Source organism: Coturnix japonica, chromosome 2 (genome assembly GCF_054131305.1).
Source record: "Coturnix japonica strain WE chromosome 2, WE-NBRP24, whole genome shotgun sequence".
Taxonomy (NCBI): Eukaryota; Metazoa; Chordata; class Aves; order Galliformes; family Phasianidae; genus Coturnix; species Coturnix japonica.
This window is the reverse complement of record NC_140664.1, coordinates 116760416-116785758: the sequence shown is the minus strand read 5'-3', so window position 1 is coordinate 116785758 and position 25343 is coordinate 116760416. Positions and strand designations below refer to the sequence as shown.

Below are 25343 nucleotides of genomic sequence, written 5' to 3'. Positions count from 1 at the left end.
GATCTTATAAATTTCATAGGAATCTACACGCGGTGACGATACTAGAATTAGAATCTGAAGAACATCTGGCCAAAAGAAAACCTTTGCAATGTGCTTGATGGCCACACGCGATTGGTGTGGGCGTGATGGAGGCCATCTTTACAGCCACCTCACACCTCAAGGGGCGGTGGGGACGGGAAGGGCTTCTCATGGGAAGAGTGCCCATTGCTCTGACTGCAAAGCCGAACAGACGGGCCTAGAGAACCCCTCCGTCCATCACCCACCCCTCGGGCACCTCCACAGGGCGCCCACGGGCCGCCACTTCCCACCCGCCCCCTCACGGGACCCGCCTCCCTCAGCGCTGCCACATCCCATTTCCCTCATCCCGCCCCCAGCTCGGTGACGCCCCGCCCCCCGCTGCGCATCGCCGCCCTTCGATTGGCTGAGAGCGCAGAGTGACGGCAGCTCTGAGCAATAGAGGCAGCTCTGGCGCGGCGGCGCTGCCCAGGGGGCGTGCGTGCCCCCCGCCCCTACCCGTCGCGGCCGGGCGCCGGGGCTGCGCGCTGCCATTCGGCGGTGGGGCGGCGCGGGCGGCGGATGGTGCCGGGGTGGCTCTCGGTCGCTGGTGGGGGACGGAAGCCGGAGCCGGAGCTGGCTGCGAACGCCTCCCTCTCTCGTCCCGTCCCGCCGCGTCTCGTCGCGCCCCGCCGCCCTCCGCTGTGAGCCGGCAGCGCCGTACGATGTGAGCGGCCGCGGGACTCGGCAGCGCCCCCGGTGCCCACGACGCTGGGGCGGGCAGCGATGGCCGGAGCGTGGCGTGGGAGCGGCCGCCGATAAGAAGCTCCGGGGGCAGCCGGGCGGCGGCGCGGAGACTCCCCCGGGCCGGGAAGCGCCGCTCCCGTCCCGCCCTCCTCCCTCCCTCCCTTCCTCCCCCGCGGCCGGTGCATGCGGGGCGCCGGGGGCAGCGCTCGGCTCCTTCCCCCGCCGGACAGCGTGAGCCGCTCGGGGCCGCGCCCCCCGCCATGTCCTCGTCGTCCAGTTCCTCGCAGACCCCCCCGTCCCACCACCAGCCCCCGCCGCAGAGGATGAGGCGCGGCGCCGCCGGGTCCCCCACCGCCGGTGGCGGCACGGCCGGGGGCCCCGGCAACGGGGGCGGCGCGGCGGGGAGCAGCCGCCTCCTGCAGCCCATCCGAGCCACCGTCCCCTACCAGCTCCTACGGGGCAACCAGCACAGCCCGACCCGCTCCCCCTCCGCCTCGGTGGGCAGCAACACCGGGCCGGGAGGGGGGCGAGGCGGCAGCCCTCCGCCCCCCAGCGCCACGCCGCCGTTGTCGGCGGGAGGCGGCGCGGCCGAGGCGGGCAGGGTGAAGGGTCGGCAGCGGCGCTCGCCGGACAGCGGCGGCAGCAGGAGGAGCAGCTCACCTGAGAGACGCAGCCCCAGCTCCCCGGTGTACAGAGGTAACGCACCGAGAAGGACAAAGCCCGCTTCTTGCCTTGGGGTGGGGGTGGGGGGGGTTCACCCTCACGGTCCTTAATGTCCGCACCCCGCAGAGAGGGCAGGTGCCGTGACCGGGCTGGAGGGCGAGAACGCGCCTCATCCCGCTGGGAGGGGGCGGGAGGCGCTCCCTGTCCCCTCGGAGCCGCCCCCTAGAGCGGGGATGGGGGTTGGCTGGGGGCTGCCGGAGCTAACGCCTGCTGCAGGTGTAGCGTTATGTGCTGCTGCTGCTGGGTCCGAGCTGTCCCAGCCGAGTTTGTGTGTTGGAACCGAACCTGGAGCGCTCTGCCATTCTGCACGGCTCTGTTTCTCAAGTATTTAATTTTATTTAGCGCTCGAAGGGTTAAAATTATGTAATGTTTACTCCACGCTAAAAAGGAAATTCCCATATTGAAGCGCTTAAAAGCAAATAGTACCGCCTGTCTGTCTCCTCGTGATACTTAATACCGTATCTTGGAGGCTGTGGGAGCCCCGGCCCTGTAGCCGGAGTGGGCCTGTAAAAGTTCAAAATGTTGAATTGGCCGCTATTAAGTGCGACTTAACCTGGGTCAGGTTGTCTGCTGATGTGCTGAGAGCATTCAAGTGGCCGTGGCCATCTTACCTCTCTCCCCCGGCAGCTGAATGAGGCTGCAGTGGAGCAGCCCCGCTGTGTTATCGGGTATCACCCATCGCCTCTTCCTGGGTGCGCTCCGTGTGGCTCAGCACCCCCCGCTTCTGCTCCCCCTTTCTCCATCCTCGCTGCGTGCAGTTCCTGTGCCAAACTGCGGTCTGTAGTGGTTGCCGACGTGTTTTGTAGCGGTGGGATCTGTTATCTTCTTGCCAACCCTCCCCCCCTTTCAGCCTTAAATGTGTAGTAAATCCCTACAGTCCGTAGTAGTTGTAACTGAGGCTGATCAACGTGACCGGGGATGGTCCTAAAGCATGGGCAGCGTTTTGCAGAGGAGCAAGATGTCACTGCCACCTATGTGCGGAGTTAATCTGCAATGTAGTGTCTGTGTTTAGGCAGGTGGCCAGAATTTCCAGTGTTAACATTGGAATAGAAATACTTTGTAACTTCACGAATGTCTGATCTTCCCGAGGAGTTTTTGCACGCTTCAATACCGAGCTGCTCTTCAGTGCTTTCGCTTCATTCAAGCTCTAATGAAGAATTTCAAGATCCTATTTTCCCTACTGCTTTGAGCTCTAAACGTAGATTTCCTTTTCCACCCCCCCCCCCCTCTTTGATGCTTAGAAAATGCTAACAGGAAACAAAAAATGCAGTGCACATGGATACTGCTAACACTGAAGCTGATGATGCACGCTGTAAATAATTACCAGAGCCTGGTGCAAAACATTGTAGTGGCGCAGTGTGTGAAGGTGTACATTCACTGTGTTGAAGAGAGAGGGATGTGGATGGTTACCTGCAAGGAAGGAAAAATGCTGCAAAGCTGTGAAGTATTTCATTATTACACATGGATTGTTGTTGTTGTTGTTTGAGGGGGAATTTTAATTTTAGAAAGTGATTTTAACCTTAGTGAGCTCTCTTGCCCTTAATAAATTGGGCTATAAATTACTGCTGAATGACTTTTCCGTCGTTAAACTTGTTGGAGCTTGCCTGAGCCACACTAACAGCACACACAACCTGATGCAGTGAGAGTGCAGGGTAGGAAATCATAGCTGGCCCATCAAGAAATCCACCCTGTGTTCTGTATGCGCTGTGAGGAATTTGCCCCCCCCCTCCAGGTCTAGCCAGCTGCTGCTGCAGAAGCTGACATCCTCCAGCAAATCCTGAATGAATGAATGAAAACAACGTGATCGCCCTAATAATGACCGCAGTCGCACACGTCATCAGCTTGATTTTTACAGAAATACAAGCACCATTTTCTAGTGGCTTAGAGCAGCGAGGTACAATATTTCTTTGCTCTTGCAAATTAAAGAAGAATGCTCCCTTTCCCCCACCTCACCCCCCCCAGATCTAAAGCTGTTTTACACAATTTGGAATATTATTGTGTCCTGTGGGCCAGGATTTTTGTCTTTGTTCCCCTGCTTATTTTCATCATTCTAATGCATGATGTCCAGATTCTGAAAATGATGTTTGTAATGTGTACAGTGGTAGTGCTATATAGAAAATTGATTGGTGAACTGAAGGACTGCTGCAGTAATAATGGAGGGCTTGGAAAAAATGCCTGTTTTCAAACACAGGCCATCTTGCTGCAGCTTATTAAACAATGTGCTATTCCAGCAATTTTATAGTTCTTAGCAGTGTTCAAGTCTTGGAGAAGCGACTTGATTAAGGTTCTTTTGTTAGTTTTGAAGAACGTTTCCCACTGCTGTACAGTGTGAGCTGAGGCTGTAGGTATAATCCTGTTGTTTTTCTCATCACTGTGAGAGATCTGTTTGTCTTTGGCTCTGCAGCCTGATTTAGACTGTTCCACAAATGTGCTTGTTGTGGAAGCTGCGTGTGGTTCTGATGGATAGATGTTTTTCTGTTCTTAAGACACCTGCTCCTTCCCTATCTCATTCCAGCCTTCCTTGAACTGGTTATGTCCTATTTTGTTGTAAATATTTTGGTAATTTGTCAGAGGTTCTTTTTTTCTTTTTGCAAATGATCTATGAAAACACTCCAGCTCTGAGCCTCTACAGGTCAGTGCAACTTGCATTGCAGACACTGACATCACTACTACTACATGAATGAAAGCAGCACACTGACTCTGCTCCTATCGTCGTGCTCCCTTTTCTTCCTTCTTAAGATGCCGCAGATGGATTTGTTCTGTAGCAAAATACTGCGTTTATTTGGTGTTTTAAGCAAATTTCAGGATTCTGTAGTTCTTAGGGAGCTGTTGCTGCCATTATTTGGTTAATGTTGTTCATGAATGGATGAGAAATTATGAATGCTGTGTGCTAATTTCAAGATGCTAAAGAAGCAGGAAAAAGGGGGTAAAAAAACTTAAAATACCGTAGGATAAACCTGCAATGTGTGAGTCTATTCCTTCCCTTTAAAGAAAACAAACACCTTGTTATTCCTTATTCATAGACATTTATAGCCTACATTTGTATTTTAGAGCTGGCAACTTAAGAAGTGGTTGAATGTGACAGCATATGTTTTTCTTAGAAGGAATCTATGTGCTATCTGATGGCATAAATGTAACAGCAACAGAATGTGAAGCAGTGTTTTATGACAAAGGATAATTCAATAATAGCAAGGCAAAAAACAAACAACCCACCCTTTTTGAGATGATCAAACAAAATGTAGGACTTGTAAACACATATTCCTAGTTGCAAGTTGTATTCCTGCTTGTGTTACCTGGATAAAATCTGTAGGTTCTGATGTTATGTAAAACAGTCTGTGTTAATCTAAGGGGATGCATTTCCTGTGTAGTTTTACATGGCATGTGATGTTTTGCGCACAAGGAATGTATAAGTGATTTCTGTATGGTTTGATCTCAATATTGTTTTCTTCAAATGCTTTGTTTTATTTAGTGGTAACTATGGTGATACATGAGAAAAATAGTGACACGGAGTAAGATACTCAGCTTATATCTAACTCTTTTTCCCTAGAAGATTCTTAAAGCAGAGGTCAGCTTTAAGGATGTGAGAAAAATACTTTAATTAGTTTGGCTGTCATGGGTTCCTAATATCTCTTACTTGTCAAAAATAGCTCCTGAACAGTTGCCAACATTAGTCAGGAAACTAAAATACACGCAGAGCAACTGCATAACCCAGGTTTGAGTAATAAATACGTGGATCTGTTGTTATGCTTGTAGGTAGGACTGTTGGAGTGAGGAGAAGGGCAGCAATATTGCTGATCTGCAGACTTGTGGGGGATATCAGTGTTTAAAAATAACAAGAATTCAGACTTCAAAAGGCAGAACTATTTTGATATCCTGGATTAAAGCCATCCAATATTTTGGCATCATAAGCATTTATACCAGAGATCAAGATGATCTTTCCTTTATTTCTAACAAATGTAGGTAAGGAAGTAATTTTTGTGACGCTTCCTATTTCCTGATGCCTGAATAATAGCATTGTTCCTATAATGGAATGGCCAAAGCAGTTTTGATCCAGATTTGGCCCTCTCTCTCCCCAGAATAGCTTTTACTGGAATATTAGATGGTGATACAGAAGACACCAGTTAAATTCAAACCAGTTGTTTTGAAGTTGAAGGCTTTTTTTATTTGTAATGTTCTAATATCACCACTTCAAATAAGTACAGTTATTAGATGTCCTTAAGCGCAAGACAGAATAGCAATTTGTGTTTCAGGTTAAGATAACTATAGGAAAGAGACAATGGAGCAGCTTTTTCTTTATTGAACTTCCATGCTACTGTAGGCAAGGCATTAGTTATTAAGAAAGCTTCTCTCCCTCTACACAAATGAACACTGAAGAGACACATGCACACATATATATGTATATATATATATATATATATACATATGTATATACGACTCTTAATTCTTATTCTTTGGGATTAAGCAAATATCAGTGCCCATAACTGAAATTACCATTGCATAGTAAACCTGTGGCTAATAGGATAATTTGGTTTCTGCAAATCACTGTTCCCGTTTTCTTTGTCCTTTTCTTTCTCAGCAAGGTAGTGGGGTAAATTGAGATTATCTTAAAGTTTGGATCAGAAGAATCTATGGTAGAACCATGAAAATGTCACTGGTGTTTGCCAAGTGTGGGCTTGCAAATGAGTTGTTGAGCTTTGCTATACTGCTGAAATTGATAATAGAGAGGTAGTTACTCTGAAGTGTAGTTTACACAGCTACTCTAGGTATAATCATGGGAGAGAAAAGTAACTGATGCAGTAATTGAAATCTTTGTTCATCTAGATCTTGAAAGAAATAGCGGTAACAACGTGAAACTTACTGGAAATTAAATATATGCTTCTGGATGCTTCAGTCAGTTAATATTACTTTTTTTGTGGTACTTTATCAATTGAGTAATTATTTTCGTCTGAAGAAGGTTACAGTTTTTCTTCATGTGAAAAATAAAAGATCCTGTTTAAGCCAATTGTCCACATCCTATGTGGAGAAAAGCATTGCCAACTCTTGACACCGTAGCTGGTTTTCCCTGGACTTAGCATACGTTCAACAAAAGTTAATATACTGGAGTTTAATGTTTTGAGTAGCATTTGTTTAAAGTATCTTTCATTGGTGAAAAACAGGCCCTGTTGTGAAGATATGTAACTGGAAAATTGGCCTCTAGGCTTGAGGTAGTTAATTGTGTTAATGATGATAGTTTTTGTTTTAATGTTCATATTTAAATGCTTCAAATTTACTTTCTTTCAACACAGTCTCTGACGTAATCCTGTAGTGCCCTAACAGTGACCCAAGGCAATTTTAGGCAAGTAAAATGATATTTGTATCTCATCATTAGAAGGGTTACATCCACAGCAACTCCTGAACCAAAGATTATTCTTTGCTTCTTTTTCTCAGCATTTTCACAAGGGATTACAGTGAAGGAACATGAATGTACTTAATAATTTATATGCATATGCTTCTCCCTTAAAACTAGTTTGTTCTTCAATTGTGCTTTATTTTTTCCTTACTGATGTGTACTGATGTGAAGTTCTCCATTGGCTTGGTTTGTTTTACCGATTGTGTTATTTTTGAATCAGGAATTAACTTTTGAAGCTTGAAAATGGCTGACAGGTACTGGAAGGTATCGCATGAAGTATCATGATAGTATGTAATGTTAATCCTTCTGAATAGCAAGTCAGTCTCCAGTTCTTCTCTGAAGCTGGGATCCCATCCATGAATTACTCACTCATGGTTGAAACTGAAATACATGCTCTCTTGGAAGTCTGTTCCTTATCTCCCAGCTATGCAAGTATGATCTTGAGATCAGAACTCTTATGCCATGGGAGTCCAATCTTTTGGCTGGATTGGGTGAGGAGTTGTTGTCCTAGTCTGTATATAAAATACATAGTTAATGTATATAAGTAAGAATACTTTTTAAAATATCTTTTCTTAAGACATTAAATAAAAAGATAAGAGACCCATAGAACCAGTGGGATATTTGATATTTTTGTGAAGCCTGTGCAGCAGTCTGGTTTGGTGGAAGTGGTTGTGTTTCTTAGTGAGTTCTCAAGGTGCTTACCTGGGATTCTTGACCTAACAGTACTCTGCCTGTGCTTCATACTTGAAAGTAGTTGTTTGAAAGTAGTTGTTCACATCTAGTAATGACATAGTAGATCTCTTAAGTGGCTTTTATATTAGATATTGTTGCTTTGGAGGCAATAGATGCTTCCTAGTAGGTCATAAAACGTTACAAGTTTGAGTTTTGAAACTTTAAGGGCAGATTTTATCTAAATATTATATTGGTTAGATCTTATTTAGTGTTGCGTGTGCCCTAAAAATAAACAGTGACAGAATTGTTTAAATGGGTTTAGCTTTCATTACTGTTATTGTTAAATTGAGGACTAACTATTTGAAGTGGATTTTATTCTCTGAATCAAATATAGATAAATTGCAGTGCTGCTTTTTATGTGCAGTTTGTTTTGTACAGCCTGAAACTAGTTTTACCCAAACTACACCTCTTATTTCTCCTTTAGGAAGAATGTTTTATGTTTTGCTCAGTAAAGTGGTGACTAAGAACATTACGCTAGCAGTTCTGTCATGGTTTTCTACTTATCTAAAGCCTACCATAGGATTATCCTCTTCTCACTGTCTTCCTGTCTTCCGCTATGGTTCCAGTTTAGACTGTACTTCAGGCGTCCCGTTCCTTGAACTGTGTAAGTCACCTGTTTAAACAAGGGTAGCTTCATCCATCCTTCTTTCCCACATTCTCACACCAGGTGTTCAGCAAGGAGGTTAGTTGTAGGCATGTTGCTAAATGGATTCACTCTTTGCTTGACTGATCACTGTAAAGTTGCTGGCATTCGTACTGTGAACTTGAAAAGTCATTTTCAGGGTAATGCCAACAGGGTATTTTGAATATATCAGGTTGTGTGTGGTTGCGTAGCTCTTGTGCAGATAAACAGAGTCTTCCTGGTAATATGATAATGGCACTTGGTATGAGAAAGTACAGTTTGAACTTTATTCCTCCTGTGAGGCTTGGGATACCAGGAGTACACCGTGCTCTTGCTTGGTGGTTTTGGCTCAGCAGGTGGTCGCTAGTCAACTCAGTTAATTCAGTGCTGATCTGCAGAAACTTGCCCATAATTGCAAACCTCACTTCTTCCAAATATGCCATGTCAACCATTGGCTGTTTGTGAGTAGCGTAAGTGCAGATAAAAATGCCTGAGTCTGTGAACATACAGGTTCCAGGGGCAGTGGTACAATTGCTTTCCATTTTATAACCCATACTGGATCAGAAATGTTGCTGGATATTGCTTTAACATTTTGTACTTTGTTGCTAGAACTCAGACACCAAGACAAGAGGTGCCATGAGTGGCTCTGCAAGACCTGTGGGCATGTGCTGTAGTTTCAGCCTCACTGCTTCCAGGCATCATGGTAGAGCTCAGCTGATGGCCTGTTTTTGAAGACTGAAGTGCTGAGAAGTATGTTACGTAGCCTGAGCTACGTAGCTGAGAAGTATGTTATGTATCTTTATATGCAGCATGTCGTATATCATCTAAAGTCTTTCTGTTATGTAGGATATCATAACTTTGTTTTTCAAGCAGTGGAGAGCTTGGCTTGTTCATGACAAATGAAATCTAGTCTTAAGCTAAGTGTCCTGTTGCAGACTTTGAACAGAGACTAAAAATATCAGCTAACTGCTTAAGAATGCAGAATTAAACGTTGGTTTACACAGAATTTGGGAAGCTGCCAGATTATGGAAGAAGTGGATTTGGACATTACTATAGAAACAGAAAAATTTGTGTTTTCAAATGAAGTTGTGTGTTGAAGTATGCAGTCCTTGCATTGTTTGTAATACTGGTTTTAACATAGTTGTACACATCTACTTTAATTACTTCTAGGGAGGGAATTAGCCTATTACAATTATTGGGGTCTTGTGTTTTTTTTTTTTTTTAGTGGTGCATGTTATGTTCTATGTAGAGTTGGAGGAAGAGGAGAGATCTCTAGCAAAAATGATTAGAACAGAAGCCTCTAAGATAGTAATTATGGAGTCTGACAACTCAGAACATGGGTGAACAGAAGCAATAGATACACTGGTATGGTATGTAATGTAGATGTTAGATGTTTTTTGCAGCTAGACCTTCTTTGGTTGTTCAAATTTACATGCATGTACAGCAAAACAAAATCCTGCAAAAAGGTAAATGAAGTGTAAGGCTGGAATAAAGTTTCAGGCTTCCAAAGGAAATAGTTTGATAAATTTCACTGAGCGTGGTTGCTCTGAATGCGGACAGAGTATGATTTAATAAAAAATATTAAGCATATTGGAATCTTTAAAACATCAGTAAGACTTGAGATCTGATTGCATGGACATTCACCTCAAAAATGCTGATAGGAGTTTGTGGAGAACCTGAAAGAAACAGCGCAAGGAACTCAAGATAGCGCATCACATTGCTGACCAAAATCTTAACTGATAGTTAAAACCCAAACAGAGTTAGACTATGCAGACTTAAGGACCAAAACTGGAAACCAGTTGAAACTATTCTGTAGCAAGAAAAAAAGAGGAATGGTGATCCACGGTTGGCTTATTGGAACTAAGAGGGAAGGGTTATTTGGAATTAGAAATTACCTCAGTTTTGATGCAGGTTGACTTGATTAAAATCTATAATCAAGTGATTTCTTTTGGAATAATCTAGAAAAGTCTGCTTAGGCTTTTGCATTTACCTGTGACTTCCTAAAGCAGTTTATTTGAATAGAAGGTGATATTGTTTGTATAGGCGCAAGAAGAGCAGATACGATAGTTGAGTTTTTAAAATGTGGGAAATATATATATATATTATATATATGTCCAGCTCTACATTATTGAGATACGCTGGTTGAACTTCTGCTTTATGTCCAACATCAGACCAAAATCTAAGGGATAGTGGAAAGCAGTGAGAAACATGGAAGCACAAAATGAGCTTTCTAAACTCTGTTGTGCTCACCCTGTAGTTTTTGTAGGAGAAATTATTTTCTGCGCAGGAAGTAGATCTTAATCTGTTTAGGCAAATTTCAGAGCTAGGGTGATGAAACCATAGATGAATTTTGAGAGATTTAATTAGCACACAGGTTATGCAGCAGAAGTTGAAGAACCTTGGGAATCAAAATAACAGAAACAATATATTTGAAAGTCTAAAACATGTGTTTATGTATGTGAGGTAGCATTTGATTCCCCTGTGTGGTGGTTGAAAATGCTGGAGGGTGGAGTTGGATGATGGTGGGATCTCGGGCTGCCAGCATGAAGCAACTGAAGAAGTACTTGGGCGCAGGTCGAGTCTTGTGGAGTGAGCAACCTGCTGAGACACTGCACTTGTTTTGGAGCTCCGTGCATTAATCTGGTTTTACTTTTTTGCTTTTCAGTATTTTTTTCAGAAGAAAGTACTATTCTTGCTTAATATAAATAGCTGTAGCTAGGAAAAGCGCTTTCTGCCTGTGGTCAGTGGTGGTGAGAATGATAACAGTGATAAGTTCTGTGTGTTTTCATTGTGACAGTGGTGAATCATGCCTTATGACTTTTTAAAGTGCTTGTTTTTTTCTAACTCAGGATATTGTCTGGCTGCATTTTCAAAGAAAGTGGAATTAAACATGTACAGAACCCTCACCTTTCTGAAACTTTTCATTAAATAAATACACACACACACACACACACACACACATATATAGGATAAACCAGATTATTGAGGGATATAATATATAAATTATATTATATATATAAATAAAATATATTTTTATATGTTATATATATATAAAATATATATTATATATATTTTATATATATATATAAAATCCCTCAATAATCTGGTTTATCCAAAAAAACGTAGTATTGTTTTTAGTTTCTAAATTAATGCCGTTCATAATTTCATTCAATATTTTAATTTTTAGTACTAAAATATACTAAAATGAAGAAAATATTCTCCCTTTACCTGTGGAAGTGACCAGTGACTAATGGTTTTGTGCTTCCTTGGTGTTTAGCTGCTGAGCTCCACTCAATTTTAATTTCACTTCTAAAAGTAGGAATATGTTTGAAATAGCGTCATTTAATAAAATCAGGTAAGTTAAGGTCTTTGCATAGTATTTACATCTGAAATTATAACCTTAAAAATACATTCTAAAAAATCTGGTCCGTATAAAAATGAGGGGTTTAATTTACCTTTCAGTGTCCTATTAGAATGTAAATGCGTAGGTTACATCTGTTGAACAAAGCAGGCTTTTGTGATCTTAAATGCTTAGTCATTTTATACAGGTCCTATACATGCCAGCTTTAATCTTTGTGAGAAGAATAACTTGGCTTTAGAGGGCTAAAACTTCCTTCCTTATAGTTTGCTTACTCTTACTCAGATTAGAGCTTTCTTTCTGTGTTTGATCTCTAGGGATAATGTTGATTTTTTTAAAATAGGAGTTTAGCTCTGAACAGAATCTGACTTAGGAAAAACACACGTAAGTCACATTTTGTTTGACCTGTAGTTGGGTGCAATAGGGACATGAGGTAGAGGTTACATGTGGGCACTGTGCCTTCCTGTGCAAACATATAGGAGAAGTTGTATGGCCTTGAGGAGTCATGTATAGAGCCTTTGTGATGGGAAGGTGCTTTGACCTACTTGTTGGATTCAGTGACTGATCAGAATATGTATTGCCTTTCTCGGCTCCTTAGTCATGGTTGTAGACGATAACTCAAATTGTTGATTCCAAATATCCTTGCTGTGGGTGTTTGTCTACAGTCTTCCTTTGGAAGGGCAAGCCGTGCTTGCTTGCTTCTTCATTATAAGCTAACTCTTCTATTGATATACTTTGCTGTTTCATGCAGTTCAGTTTGAATTCTCCTGAGCCTCATGATACATAAAAGACAATGACTTAACTACTAAGCTGTGAAGTGCTATATGTGGAAGAAGGGCTCTATAATTTCTACATTTCCTGAAAAATCCATGATGTAGAAAGCACATTGCTCATGGACCTGGATCTCTGCAACCTTCCTGCCTGACATGGCCATACTTACTTGTACTCTGTATGTGCGCAGCTTCCTTTGTTGGCTTGGCCCTTGAGCTGCTGGATTACTTTAAGTAACAGGTACGGGGTTGGAGACCCATTGACTGCATTCAGCTTGGTTGTTGGAGACTGGGGTAGGTCATGATGCTGTTCTGTACCTGCTTTTTTTTCCCCATCAATATAGTGTTATGAGTGATGAGAAGAAATTGGAGTTAATGGTATCTATTTAGAGCAGTTATTTCATAATGTCATCTCCACTCGTTTTTAGTCATCTAGGCTCAGTTTCTAAAAATGGAAACTTCAGAACAGTCAAATCAAAAAAACAATGTATCTGTAATACAGATAGGGAGCTGAAATTATGGTATTGTTTCTAATGGATCAGAATAACTTGAAATGACTCTTGTCGTATTCCCTTAGAAGCAAAACACTATACTGCATCTTGAATGTTTGAAAAAAACTATTTTGCTTTGTTTTAAGTGACCAAGCTGTTTAATTTTAAATTATGGGAGGAATACTACAATAATGTGAAAATCATATTTTCTGTGTTCAGCTGCATACTAAGGTGCTTTTTGAGTTGCTATGTGAAATCTTATTTTTTATTTTGAATGAACCATGTGCGGCAAACAGTGCTCATTGTCGTGCTGTACCTCTCTGAGCTGCTAATACAGTAGGTCAGCGAGTCTGCAGATTTGTTCAGGAATGAGTCTTGTCAGTCACTGGCAACGAGGAAATGTCTTTTGAGCTTACAGATCTATCCTGTGGAGTAAAATTTCTGGGTACCCCAAATCTCCCACTAATCCTCTTCTTAAGAGATTTTTGGCTCTAGTTATAAAAGAAAAGCCTTCCTGAGGAAGAAGACAGCAACAAAAAAACACCACCATTCTGTATTTTTTTATTTTTAGCAGCTTCTAAATCTGTTATACAGTCTTTTCCCCTCACAATGCCATAGGTACACCAATTCTGAAAATAAATACCCATTGGTTTGCTCATTACCTGCATAATCACAATGGAAAATGCCATTGAATGCGAGTTAGGAGTCAGTACAGTATCAGTATATACTCACTTAAACAACCAAACAAGCTGAAAAGAATCTAACCAGCATCTTCAAAGGCCATTGCTCCTCTTCTATCTGAAAGTCTAATTCTGTAGTACCAAGTAGATCAGTTTGAAATGAAGAAAGAACAAATGTGTGGAAATGCGTTGTGCCTGGAAAAGGTGTAGCAGAAGAGGGGGATTTTGAGTGGAAATGTTTTGGGTAGTCATGAGTAATAGCAGCTACTATCATCACCATGACCTGAGTGTTGGGCTGCCACTCTATGTAGTCAGTGTGGGTCACCATTCCTATTTCTGTTTCTAGGTTACAGTTTCTGTTCCCAAGCTGTGTTCCTGCATACTTCATTATTTAAAAAGGATTTACACAGGCACTTCTGAATTACTGGTATTGCAAATTGCTGTAAACTTGTCTCCAGTAGGAATGTCCCAGATGTGGCTCATTCTCATAACTCATGTTATGGTTTCCGGAGTAAACATCTCCTTCTAGCCAGACTAATAGAATTTGGGGCTTTTGAAAGGAATGCATCACATCACTCTAAGTGAGTCAAGAGTCTTGCAGGCCTCATGTGTTGTGTGTATTTGGACAAAATTCTGTGGAAGTTAGTATTGATTTCCTAGGTAAAATCTTGCCAATGAGACTCAAGCTTGGAACTTATTTCATTAGTAGCCTTGAAGGTGAACCAGCAGGATCTGCAGAACATCAGTAACTAAACTGAAGAGAAGCAACATATAATGAAACTCTCATCCCTGTACTTTGGAAATCTGTAGTAGAAGAGTTTTGCTTTCAGGTGACATTGGTAATGAGATGACAATACTTCTGGTTTTTGGGATGAATGAGTTTTATTTTTAATTCACGTTTTTCATTCAACTTGAGAGGAATCTGTCATCTGAGAAGTTGGTGAAGATAATTTTAGTATTTTGGAGCTGGATATATCCATGCCAAGATGTGAGTGGAAGAGCTTTGGCCAAATTTGAGCTGCGTCTGCTAGATACTGAGACATGGGAAGAAAAGATGCTGATAAGTGAGTTCTGGATTTAGCTGAAGCAGTTTTCAGGATGGGCACCGATAATGGCTTTCAATCTTGCTTCTTTTCTGCAGGTAATTTGCTTTATTGCATGCATGGCAGAGCATGTTATTTAAGCCAAAACAGGCTGTGATCATGGCTTGAGATTATATGCAGGTTAGTTGCCTCTGTCGGGTAGGGAGGCAGTCTCTTCATTTTAGAGCAGTAGCAGATGGTTTTATTTGAACCCTATGTCCTTTTCAAAAGAACTGTCATGTATAACTTGTACTGAATTACGTTTTGCTGGCAGAGAAGTGGAAACCTTTTTTCAGTCATTCTAGGTGATATAGTTAGAATTCTTTTGGCTGTCGATGCAGTATGCAGAACCATAATTTCACACAGCTTGTGTTAGCTGATCCCTGCTGGGAGGTATGATCACTCGGAATTTTACCAGCTGTAGTATTCAAGTGGGCCCTTGTGTCATTTTATGTGAAATCTTTTATTGCAAGAAAGGTCTAGCAAAAGCCCTTAAATACATATCATTAAAACTTGTGGCGTATTTTACATAATGCATGAGGTATTTTGCCTTCCTGTAAGCGTATGTCTTGCTTTTGTAATTTATAGTTTACTCTTTCAAGTAATAGTATACTTAAGTACTGTGTTCCTAAGGTTATTTGTTCTGGAGGTAGTGCAGAGCTCATTGTAAGATGAGGCATCTCACATCACTGTAGAAGAAAACAAAATTGTTCTGACTTCCTGCTACTGTAGTGAAATCTGTTTGTACGCTGTGTGCTGTCAGATGTGGTATGGTCTGAAACTTGAGTAATTTTTGAAACTTGTGAATATTGCTCAAGCTTTCCTCGGTGCTCAAGCCAGTTAATAGAACACAGCACTGCTGCAGCCTTGTTTGTTCCTCCTGGCTCCCCTGTGGTTGTTTCTGCCCCATATGTTCTGTCAACTCTTCCTCTAATGGTGAAAACCATGTATTTTTGACTTCTTTTTTTTTTTGAATAGGTTTTAATTTTCTTAGTGTTTAACCCAGTTTATCACTGTCTTATGGGTTCATACATCTGCTTGTGCCATCTCAAGGTGTAGATGGAAGGAGCAGACAGACAGTAGTTGAGTTGGCATTACGTTAGTGGTAGCTGCTGAGAAATTGTCCTCACAATTATATTTCCTGTGATTTGGTTAATACTGAAGGGTGGTAGGTACTTAAAAGACTTGGTCTTTCATTTGCTTAGCTTTAGGGCTCTACCAAGCGTCTTGCAGTTCACTTCCAAGATTGCCATGGAGAAAAAATAAGGTAGCTTTTGACTCTGCTACTTTCTGTTCCTTTTGTAATGGAATTCTGTGAGCTCCCAGTGCAAGGCCTGCTGTTGCCTTTCTTCAGGCTGTAGAACAAGGCACAGACCTTAGTTAATGCTTTGATTATGTTTTGTGTGTGTTTTAGGGCTTTTACTTTCCTGTATTAGTGCAAGCCTAATCATTGTGTTAATGCTATGTAAAGCATTGGTGATGGAGTCTGCTTTTTGACACTTAGGTGATATAACAGGAGAAAATGCGTTTGGAGATCCTTGACCTTGTTTGGCCTCAAAAAAGTGCTATGTGTTGCTGTCAAGTTTTGAGCAGGATTTTGATGGGTCAGATTATTGCATGGCACGTGACTGCATTGAAAGTAATTTCACTTACAAACCTCTTTTAGTAGGGGTGAGCAAGGTAGACAGTAGCTGTAATGCATGGCTTAGGCTGGCTTATGTAAAGTCTAGAAAAAGAGTATATGAAGTAATTTTGCCTAAAGGACAAAACAAGATGATCCAGAGAGCTTGCCATAAAATTCTGACGTGGGAAGGAACAATCTCATGAATCACTGTACTTTCTGCTTTACAAACGAAATGTAAAAGTGTTCCATGATCTAAGTGTACAGGGAGAGGAATACAAGACTGTAGGCACTGAGATGAGTGAAGGCAAACGTACTAGTTGCCTTAACCTGGGCGATGTTAGGGCAAAATACAACCACAGGCTTCTAGCTTGCTTAGGCCTGTTTGAGATATTGTAAACAATATGGGATGCAATATGTGAAAACAAGAAATCTGGTGTGTGTTTTCTTGAGAATCATCCTTCTTGTCAGGATTTGTATTTTATTGTTAGTACAGCTAAGCGAGCGGACTTGAATAAATAAAAGCCCGAACTGATACTATGTTATACCTTCTTATTCAAGACATCTGGCTTTCCTGAACTGCATTATCACCATGTTTATGTTTATTTTCTTTGATGAAAATTTATCGCACAGGTAGCCTAATACAAACACATCTTGGTGGTTTTTGTGACTAAATTTTACCTTCTGTATTTTTTTTTTCCTCCTTTGTCTGATGTTATCTGCACTGATGTAATGCCATTCTTCTTGGCTGAGCATTTAGACAAATGCTTCTGATATGTTCTTGCCACTGTCTGTCATAGCTAGCTTTTAACATTTCATGTCAAACGTGGCTTGACTTTTTTTGTTAATTTTGTTCTGGTTTTCCACAGTGGACAGGCCAAAATCCCAGCAAATCAGAACTTCTGGTACCATAAGGCGAACTTCTTCTTTGGACACAATTACAGGACCTTACCTCACAGGACAGTGGCCACGTGATCCGCATGTACACTACCCTTCATGTATGAAAGATAAATCTACTCAGGTAAAAACAAAGCAACACAGCAAAATATGTTTCATGTAATTGATATCTTTCTGGTAATGCTTTTTTCACTTAATCTGTAATTTTAGTACAACTTAATTCTGAAGGAGTGTGGATTCACTTCATTTTATTATGAAGCCCTATAAATAGGGTTGTAGTGTTGTCCTGATCAATGTCAGTTCAGCAATGTGCAATGCAACTGATAGTTAATATTGTTATGCATTTAGTGGACAGTGCTCTTAGGAAGAGTTACCTCTTGAAGCCAGACATCAGAATGAGCCTTACACAAACTATGAAGGCAAAACTGAGCCTACGTGTATCCCTGTACTTTTGGATCCTTCTAAGGGCTCTGTCCTTACTAGGGTCTGCTAGCAGTTGGGCTGCTGTGTCATTTATAATGTTCCATCACTCTTTGGCTATAAGTTAAATATTCTTCTTTGCCCAACTTCTGGTCACATTGGGCCTGTTGTCCACAACATTCATCACCATCAAGCAAATTAAAAATAATTCTTAAAACTCAAATCCCTAATGAAGAAGTCATGCTTTTTTTTTTTTTTTCTTTCTCCCCATAGCATTGCTGGGGTATGAAGCAAGTCTTCTCAATTTCAGTATTCTAAGTTAAACTGTTGAAAAATAGAAGGAGCTATGTCTTTGATTGTATTTCTAATTTAGGGGCCATGTACTGACAATTATGTCAGTTGTCTGTGCTGTGATTCCGGTCCATTGTTACCAGCAGTGTCCTGCATAGAACTATCAATATATTTTTCTATCATCTTAACTTCAGTATATAACTCTATTAAACCACTAAGACTTTTCTTCATGGAAGTATATGTTGTAACAACACATATAAAAAAATCATGCTTTCTAGCTGCTATGTTTCTTGTCTCCTTTCATACTAGTATACCCAGATCAAACTTTACAAATACTCTTATGAATGAAATATTTGGCATATTTAAGCATTTCCAAACAAACCTTTTGCTAGTTACAGAAAATAGAAATACACTTGTTCTAAAAATACTTGAGCTCTGTGCATTTGGCAGTAAAATTACTTTCCTAGCAAGCTGAAAGTAAGTGTTGAGGTTATTGACCTACTGGGTGCCACCTTTGGTTTTCTTCAGAGAAGCAAAGCTTAGCGAAAGACAGAAATATTTTGCCTTTTCAGCATAATCCAATGAAACAGAGGAAAGGCTGTACTATGGTTTCTACAAGGTGAAAGATTACTTTGAAGGAATTAACATGGGAAAGTTTACTTGGTTTGGATTTGTATGGGTGTCTTCTAATAGGGAACTGTTAGCTTTCTTATTAAAATTATGCATATATAATACCAAAATAATTAGCAGTTTTTAAGCTGGGTTGGGAAAATGTGTATATAACTACTGAGGACTGCACAGGCACTCAAAATGGAATAAGCATAGTGATTGGCACAGCAGTTTCCAAGCTTTTGTAAGTAAAGTGTTCAATGGGAAGGCTTTTAAAGGAGATTACTGAGTTATGTTTTGGTTTTGTTTTTGATTGAACCCTATGTGGTCTGAAGCCTATCTAGTTTCAAGAACCAAGGATGAGTTCATAGTTCTTGATAGAATGCATGCGTGACGAATTAATACCTTGCTCTTTGCATGAGTATCAGCACAGGTACTTTTACCACATTGTGTTTCTTGGCTAAGAAACAGTTCAGAGCAAGGGAGTCCATATAGTTTTCAGTAGCTGGAAATAATTACACTTGATAGTTTATCAGAGTGCAGGATGATGACAAACAATAAAAGGATAATGAAAATCAATAAAATCAATTTTTTGTATGTGTTTTTCATTGGAAAATAAATTATCTCATTTTACTTTTACTAATCTCAGGAAGAATACTTTCAGTACAACTGAGGTTGTAGGTGGAATAATGATTTCTTATTCAAGGGTACTTATTTTCCCTAATCAAGCATTAATTTTAGATCTAGATCTTGTGCAGTTCTGTGAAGATGGTGATTATTCCTTAGAGTTCCTGTAGATAAAAACTGTAATAATGAAAAGGTGATATTCCGGTCATTGTTGGTTAGATGAACCTGTAATGAGTCTTATAAGTTCTTTGAACCTGTGTAGTGCTAATGACTAAAACGTCTCTCCTTTAAAAATAAACCAGTGTTTTAAAAAGTTCTCAGTAACATTTATTATTTAAACAGAAATAGAGCTTTCTTTTTTATTTCTATTTCTGTTGCTTTTTGGAGAACTACAGTTCACACTGCTACCTCCTTAAGTGTTTTGAGTGAAAGCAATGAAGAGGAATGAAGCTGTTTCATTTGCTTTTGGAAAAATATCTTACAATTTAACGTATGGTGGTATCAAATTCTACATCTGAGTTCTTCATGCATTTCTGTAGGTGTTTGTGTGTATGCATGCAGCTAGATGATCTTCAAGGAGCCGCATGTTTTGGGTAATGAAAGATAAATATTTTTTAGTACAGTTTTAGGTATTTCAGAAACGGAGATAAACTTAATGCTATGCATGTTGTTGCACATGCTGACATACCTTGTACATCCTTGTGTACCCTTCCCAAATTCCTTTGTTTTCCCACCTCCTTCTCCTTTCCAGTAAAATTTGACTTTTTAATTAAGAACATTTAAAATTGAACTAGCTTCCTTCTGTGCTTCTTCTGTCTGGTCGGAAGCACTGAGTGAGCAATCTTGTATACTTCTTCTTTGAGCTATACATGTAACAATTTCTGCCTGCTTTGAGCAATAATTCTGTGTTGAAATGGTTATGCCTAACCTCAGAATCATCAGAAACAGTTGGATAATCATCATAGTTTATTAATGTAATTACTTGGCAGTAGCTAAATCGTTGGAAGCATTTTTTATGAAATGAAAAAGAGAGATTTGGGATAAAAATATTTTTAATGACATCAGCATCATATATTGCCAGTTAAATTGAATCTATCTAATCTTTCTTGATCTGAATAATAAAAAATAACAAATGTCCAAGTGGTATAGGATTCAGTGATTCCTCCTCCATTTTAACTGGATTCCAAGATGTTGGATATGCCTTTTTTCATTGTATATGGCAATTATGCATGACACAAATAGCAAAGAAGAGAGTTTGCGAAATGTGTTTCAGAATTTCTGCTGAACTATTCTCTAATCTAAAGAATAATGCAGAGTTATTAAGCTGGAATGCTTGGATAAAGAGTGTTTTCTACTTCTGTGTAGATCAAGGCTTATCTCTCCTTAGTCACCTGCATGATGTTTTGTTCTTTTTTGGGTAGAGATTCTGTTGCTTGAAAACTGACATCGTAAACCAGGAGACTGAAGCTTTTTTTAATGGGATATTAGTTAAAAGGATTATGTTTCTTAAAACTTTTGAGTAAGGTAACAAGGAAGAAGAGGCGCACGCTGTACAACTACAGGTTTATCATTCTGACTTTTCTTAACCTCTCACATGTTTAAGAGGAGTCACCTACAATCGAGTCAATTTGTAACTCCTTAGGGCACTTATTTTTGTCAAATTTCTAAAGGTCATTTGAATGCTCTAGAAACATGTAAAGGCTGATTACACTGTCTAGTGCTGTTGTTGCATTTTTTTTTTTCCACTGAGAAAGTTCCTCAGAAACATTACCAACTCCATAGTAAAAAAGACTCATGTTCTTAATCTTTACACCCATCCCACAAAACTAGTCCTTCTGGGATACAAGCTGATATAGTTATTAGAGTGGAGGGCTGGCTATAAAATTTGAAAGGCTTATAGCAATTCATTCTTATTTTATATTTAGGTAGGTTGGTACTCTATGTAGTTGTTCTGATCTAAACGAAAGAAAATGAATGTAGATATATATCCCTGATATGGATGGAAAAGCAAGGCGGAATTACCAAATGCTTTGAAAGAAATGCTAATCTCTGCAAGGTTGGATGAGTTAGAACAATGGTAATTGTGATTTACGTTAAAGCTGAGGAGAGCAACCAGATGCGGTGTTTGCAGCTCACCCCATCCTGTGCACATGCTTTAAGCTTTGTGTCAGCTCAGACCAGGACCTTTGCATTTCAAGATATCAGCCATCCTCCTCCTGATGTTGAGACATGTATTATTTAACCTTTTCCAGGTTCTCATCCTAAAATATTTCGAACCTTGGTTTCAGCTCATAACATTGTAGGAAAAATCCTAGTTGTCTCATGCTTACTATTATAGATTTGTTGCAGCTTTGAAGTGGCATTGCCAGCTTCACTGGTCATACTGGTTACCTCTGTTACTTTGTTTCTGACTTGAGGTGAAGCAGCTAACTTTGGTTTCACTTTCTGTGAATAAGATTGTTGTATAGAAGCTGTAAATAAAGATGGAAAATCAACTTTCACAAAATGGCATTGTCAGGGGTGCAGTATGACTAGTTCTTATTTTTGCTGTATTAGAATGTGAATCTTTTTTTTTTTTTTTTTTAGAAGTTTTGCTTGAATATAAAGATTTGGGATTACAAAACCCATATTTTTCTTCATTTAGTGTGGTTTGTGTTAGAAGCAGAAATGTATAGCATTTAAAGAAGAGTCTAACTTGCTATGATATTCTAGCAACAGCCTATGTTATTTGTAACTGTATTTTTTCCAGCTGATAATAAACAGCACATTAGTACAATATTGCCTGAGCTTACTGTGTGCTTGGGAGTATCATGCAGTAATTGTAATACTGCAAAGAAAAGTGATGGGTATGATCTGTCTCTATCATGGTACTCATAGGTATATTTTGAAAGGTGCTGACTTGGCTCAGTTTACCAGAGACTGAAAGCAAATACACGTGTTCCTTGACGCCAGGGATAATATTAAAATGGAAGAATGTCAAAGCATAGTTTGAGGAGTCATAAAACCTAGTGTTAAATGAGTGAATTCTACATATTTGTTATTCAGATTTCATTTGTTAGATCAACTGCAGTGCAGGTATTCACCCGTCTTTTCTAGCAGTACCAGTACTGTTGATGAAATTCTTCACAGTTCTGCTATTAGTTCTTGCTTTTCCTATTCAGATCAATATCTGTGCTTTAAAAAACAAACAAACAAAAAAAGCCACCAAGTTCTCACTATGTTCCTTGGTTGATCTGTTTTGCCTATTTGTTTGAGCAACTCAGACTTTTTAGATAGTCATTGTCTTTTGTCTTTATGATGCTGTAGTTGAATGAAAGGCTATGAGCTTATAGTGATGCCTGCCACGTCCTCCTGGCCTATAGGAAAATATTTAAGCACCTGTTCCCGCTTTGTCTTGGAGCTGTTTGTCAAACTGTGGAGCAATATGATGTTCATAAAACATCACTGGAATCTAAATTTCATTGAATCATTAAGGCTGGAAGAGAGCTCTAAGATCATTTAGTCAAACCATCAACCAGTCACCACTGTGCCCACTAAGCCCATGTCTGTCAGTGACACATCTACATGCTTCTTGAAAACCTTCAGGGATGGTGATTGTTCTACCTCCCTGTGCAGCCTATTCCAGTGCCTCATCACTCTTCCTGAGAAGCAATTTTTCTTAATACCCAAACTGATCCTCCCCTGGCACAACTAAAGGCTAATACATCTCCTATCACTGGGTTACCCGGGAGAAGAGTCTGATACACCCACCTGCTATGACATCCTTTCAGGTAGTTGAGAGTAACAAGTTTTCTCCAAACTAAATTATTCTAGTTTTCTTATCCTCTTCTCTGAAGACTTATGTTCCAAACCTCTTGCCAGCTTTGGTGCCCTTTGGGTATGCTCCAGGGCTTTGATGTCTGTCTTGTAGTGAGAAGCCCAAAACTGAATACATCTGTTTTGAAAGCCCACAGTTAGAGCATGTCTCCATGAAAATGCAGAACAAGTAAATGTAGGTAATATTTGCGTGGAACTGGGCACTTCTAGGAAAAAAAGAGTTTATACCATCATGGAATAGCTTTGAAGCTGTACTTACCTGCCATAGGTAGGGTTGCTGTCCACTAGATTAACCTTCCCTGAGCCTCAACCAACCTGGCTTTGAATGCCTCCCGGGATGGGGCAGACACAGCTTCTCTGAACAACCTGTTCCAGTGCCTCACCAACTTCCAAGTGAAAATTTTTCCCCTAAAATCTGATATAAATCTCTCTTGTCTTTGTTTAAAGCCTTTCTCTTTTATCCTATCACTATCAGACTATATCTGTATGCAGTATTCTATGTGTGGCCTTGTGAGGTCAAGGTGAAGAGTAAAATTTCTTTTCTTGCTCTGCTAGCTGCTCCTGTTTTGGTGCTGCCTTAGGATACAGTTGGTCTTCTGCACCATAAGTGCATACAGTTGGCTCATGTCAAGCTTTTCATCCATCAGAACTTCAAGTCCTCCACAGAGCTTCTCTCAGGGAGTTTTCCCAGTCTGTACACGTATCTAGGATTGCTGTGACCCAAGAGCAACACCTCATGCATGGCCTTATTGAATCTCATTGAGTAGGGGAGTGCCTCCTTCTCAGACTTGTCCAGGTCCCAGTGGATAACATTCCTGTCTTCTGTTGTATCAACTGTGCTGCTTAGATCTGTTGTTGTTGCTGGGGTTATGCTCAATTCTTTGACTCTATGATTGAGAAAGATGTTGAACTAATAACAGAATGGACCCCCTGAGGGGCACTTCTCGTGACCAGCCTCCACATGGATGTAGGGCTGTTGAGTGCAACAGCTGTGATCTTCCAATTCTTTATCCATGTAATAGTCTACCTTTCAAATCCATATCTTTCCAATTTAGAAATAAGGATGTGGTGTGCGACCATGTCAAATGCCTTGCACAAATCCAGGTAGTCATGGCATCAGGTTGCCATTCCATTGTCCAGTGATGCCATCACTCTGTCATAGAAGGCCACTGGAACAGTGAGTCATGCTTTAGAGAATCCATGCTGGCTGCCTCACGTTCACCTCTTGTCTCATGTGTGCCTTAAAGTAGCTTCTAGGAGGATGTGTGCCATGACCTTCCAAGACACAGACATAAGGCTCACTGTAATTCCCCAGGTAGGCTTTTCTCCCTTTTCATAAAATGAGAGTGATGTTTCCTTTTTTCTCTAGGGTCCCCACCTGACAGCTGTGACTTTTCAAGTATGGTGGAGGGTGGCTTGGCGACCACATCAGCCAGCTCCCACATTATCTTGGGACGCATGTTGTCTGGCCCCGTATGGTTGTGTACATTGAGTCTCATCGGGTGGTCTCTATCTGAGTTGTGGATTTGCCTGGCTGAGTGATTCTTATTTTCATGATAGCTTTAAATAGATGATTTATCTCTTCTCTTGTTGATTGTTTTTTCATAACCACATTAAAGGCTTCTTTCTCAGACCTCCACGCTGACTCGTAATAAATACACGGAAGTCTGACTCTTATGAAGACTTGTTTTCTTTCCTGAGAACATGCAGCAAAAAATCAGGGCTGGCAGAAAACTGAAATGGGATATGTGGGCTTATGTGCACAATGTGCCTGTCTCATATTAAATATTGGCGCTGGTGCCAGGCTGTAGGCCATATATTACTGTAGCAGCTCTCTGGTTCTAGCAGTGTAGCCTATAACCTGAAACTAAGATTCAGTATGTAATACTGTCATCCTGTAACACGCGTGGTTCCGTTTTCTGAGCACTAGGGAGCTGCTTTTGCCACTTCTCAGAGCAGCAAGAGTGAGGGGCTCTAGGCACTGCTTACTGTGGTATTCTTCAAGGCTATGTCCAGGTCTCCTTTATGAGCAGATCACTGCAACCTCTGTGTAAGAGTGCTACAGAAGGTCCTGGAGAAGAAGCTGAGAAAAGCTGTGGAAAATACAGGCTTCCATGTATAGATGGGGCAAGACTAAAGGGAAGGCTTGTGGAGAGATGCATCCCTGAAGTAGTCTGACCTGCTTGGGTGGAGTCCTGGCTCCCCCATGCAGTGTCACCAATGGTCCCCTGAAGTCACCCTGATTGATCTTGAGGACCTGAAAAACACCTTTGCTGAGTTTTCATATTTTTCAGTGGTATGGTTTTATGTCTTGCAGTTGGTACCAAGAATTCAGCTAATATCAGTGGAAATTGTTGAAGAGGTCTTTGTGATTTTTTGTTTTTTATGGGTATAGCCCTGACTTTTACATTACTTTTACCCTCAGATCTCTGTATTTTAAATGTCATCGTTTCCCCTCTGACAGCCAGTGACTC

At 40.7% G+C, this 25343-nt stretch overlaps 1 protein-coding gene across 9 annotated transcripts in view; it reads left to right on the top strand.

Annotated features, from left to right (window-relative positions):
* The first annotated feature begins 1001 nt into the window (after positions 1-1001).
* Positions 1002-25343, top strand: part of GLCCI1 (glucocorticoid induced 1) — a 50409-nt gene continuing 26067 nt past the window's right edge. For 4 of the 9 annotated variants that reach the window (XM_085538574.1, XM_015853592.3, XM_085538573.1 and 1 more), the window contains exons 1-2: positions 1002-1437; positions 17079-17230. In XM_085538574.1, coding sequence (XP_085394700.1) covers positions 1002-1437; positions 17079-17230 — 588 coding nt within the window. Of the gene's footprint in view, positions 1438-3264; positions 3359-14589; positions 14648-17078; positions 17231-21842; positions 24185-25343 lie in introns of those variants that run through there. The other 5 variants (XM_085538572.1, XM_085538571.1, XM_085538577.1 and 2 more) reach the window with 3 other exon arrangements.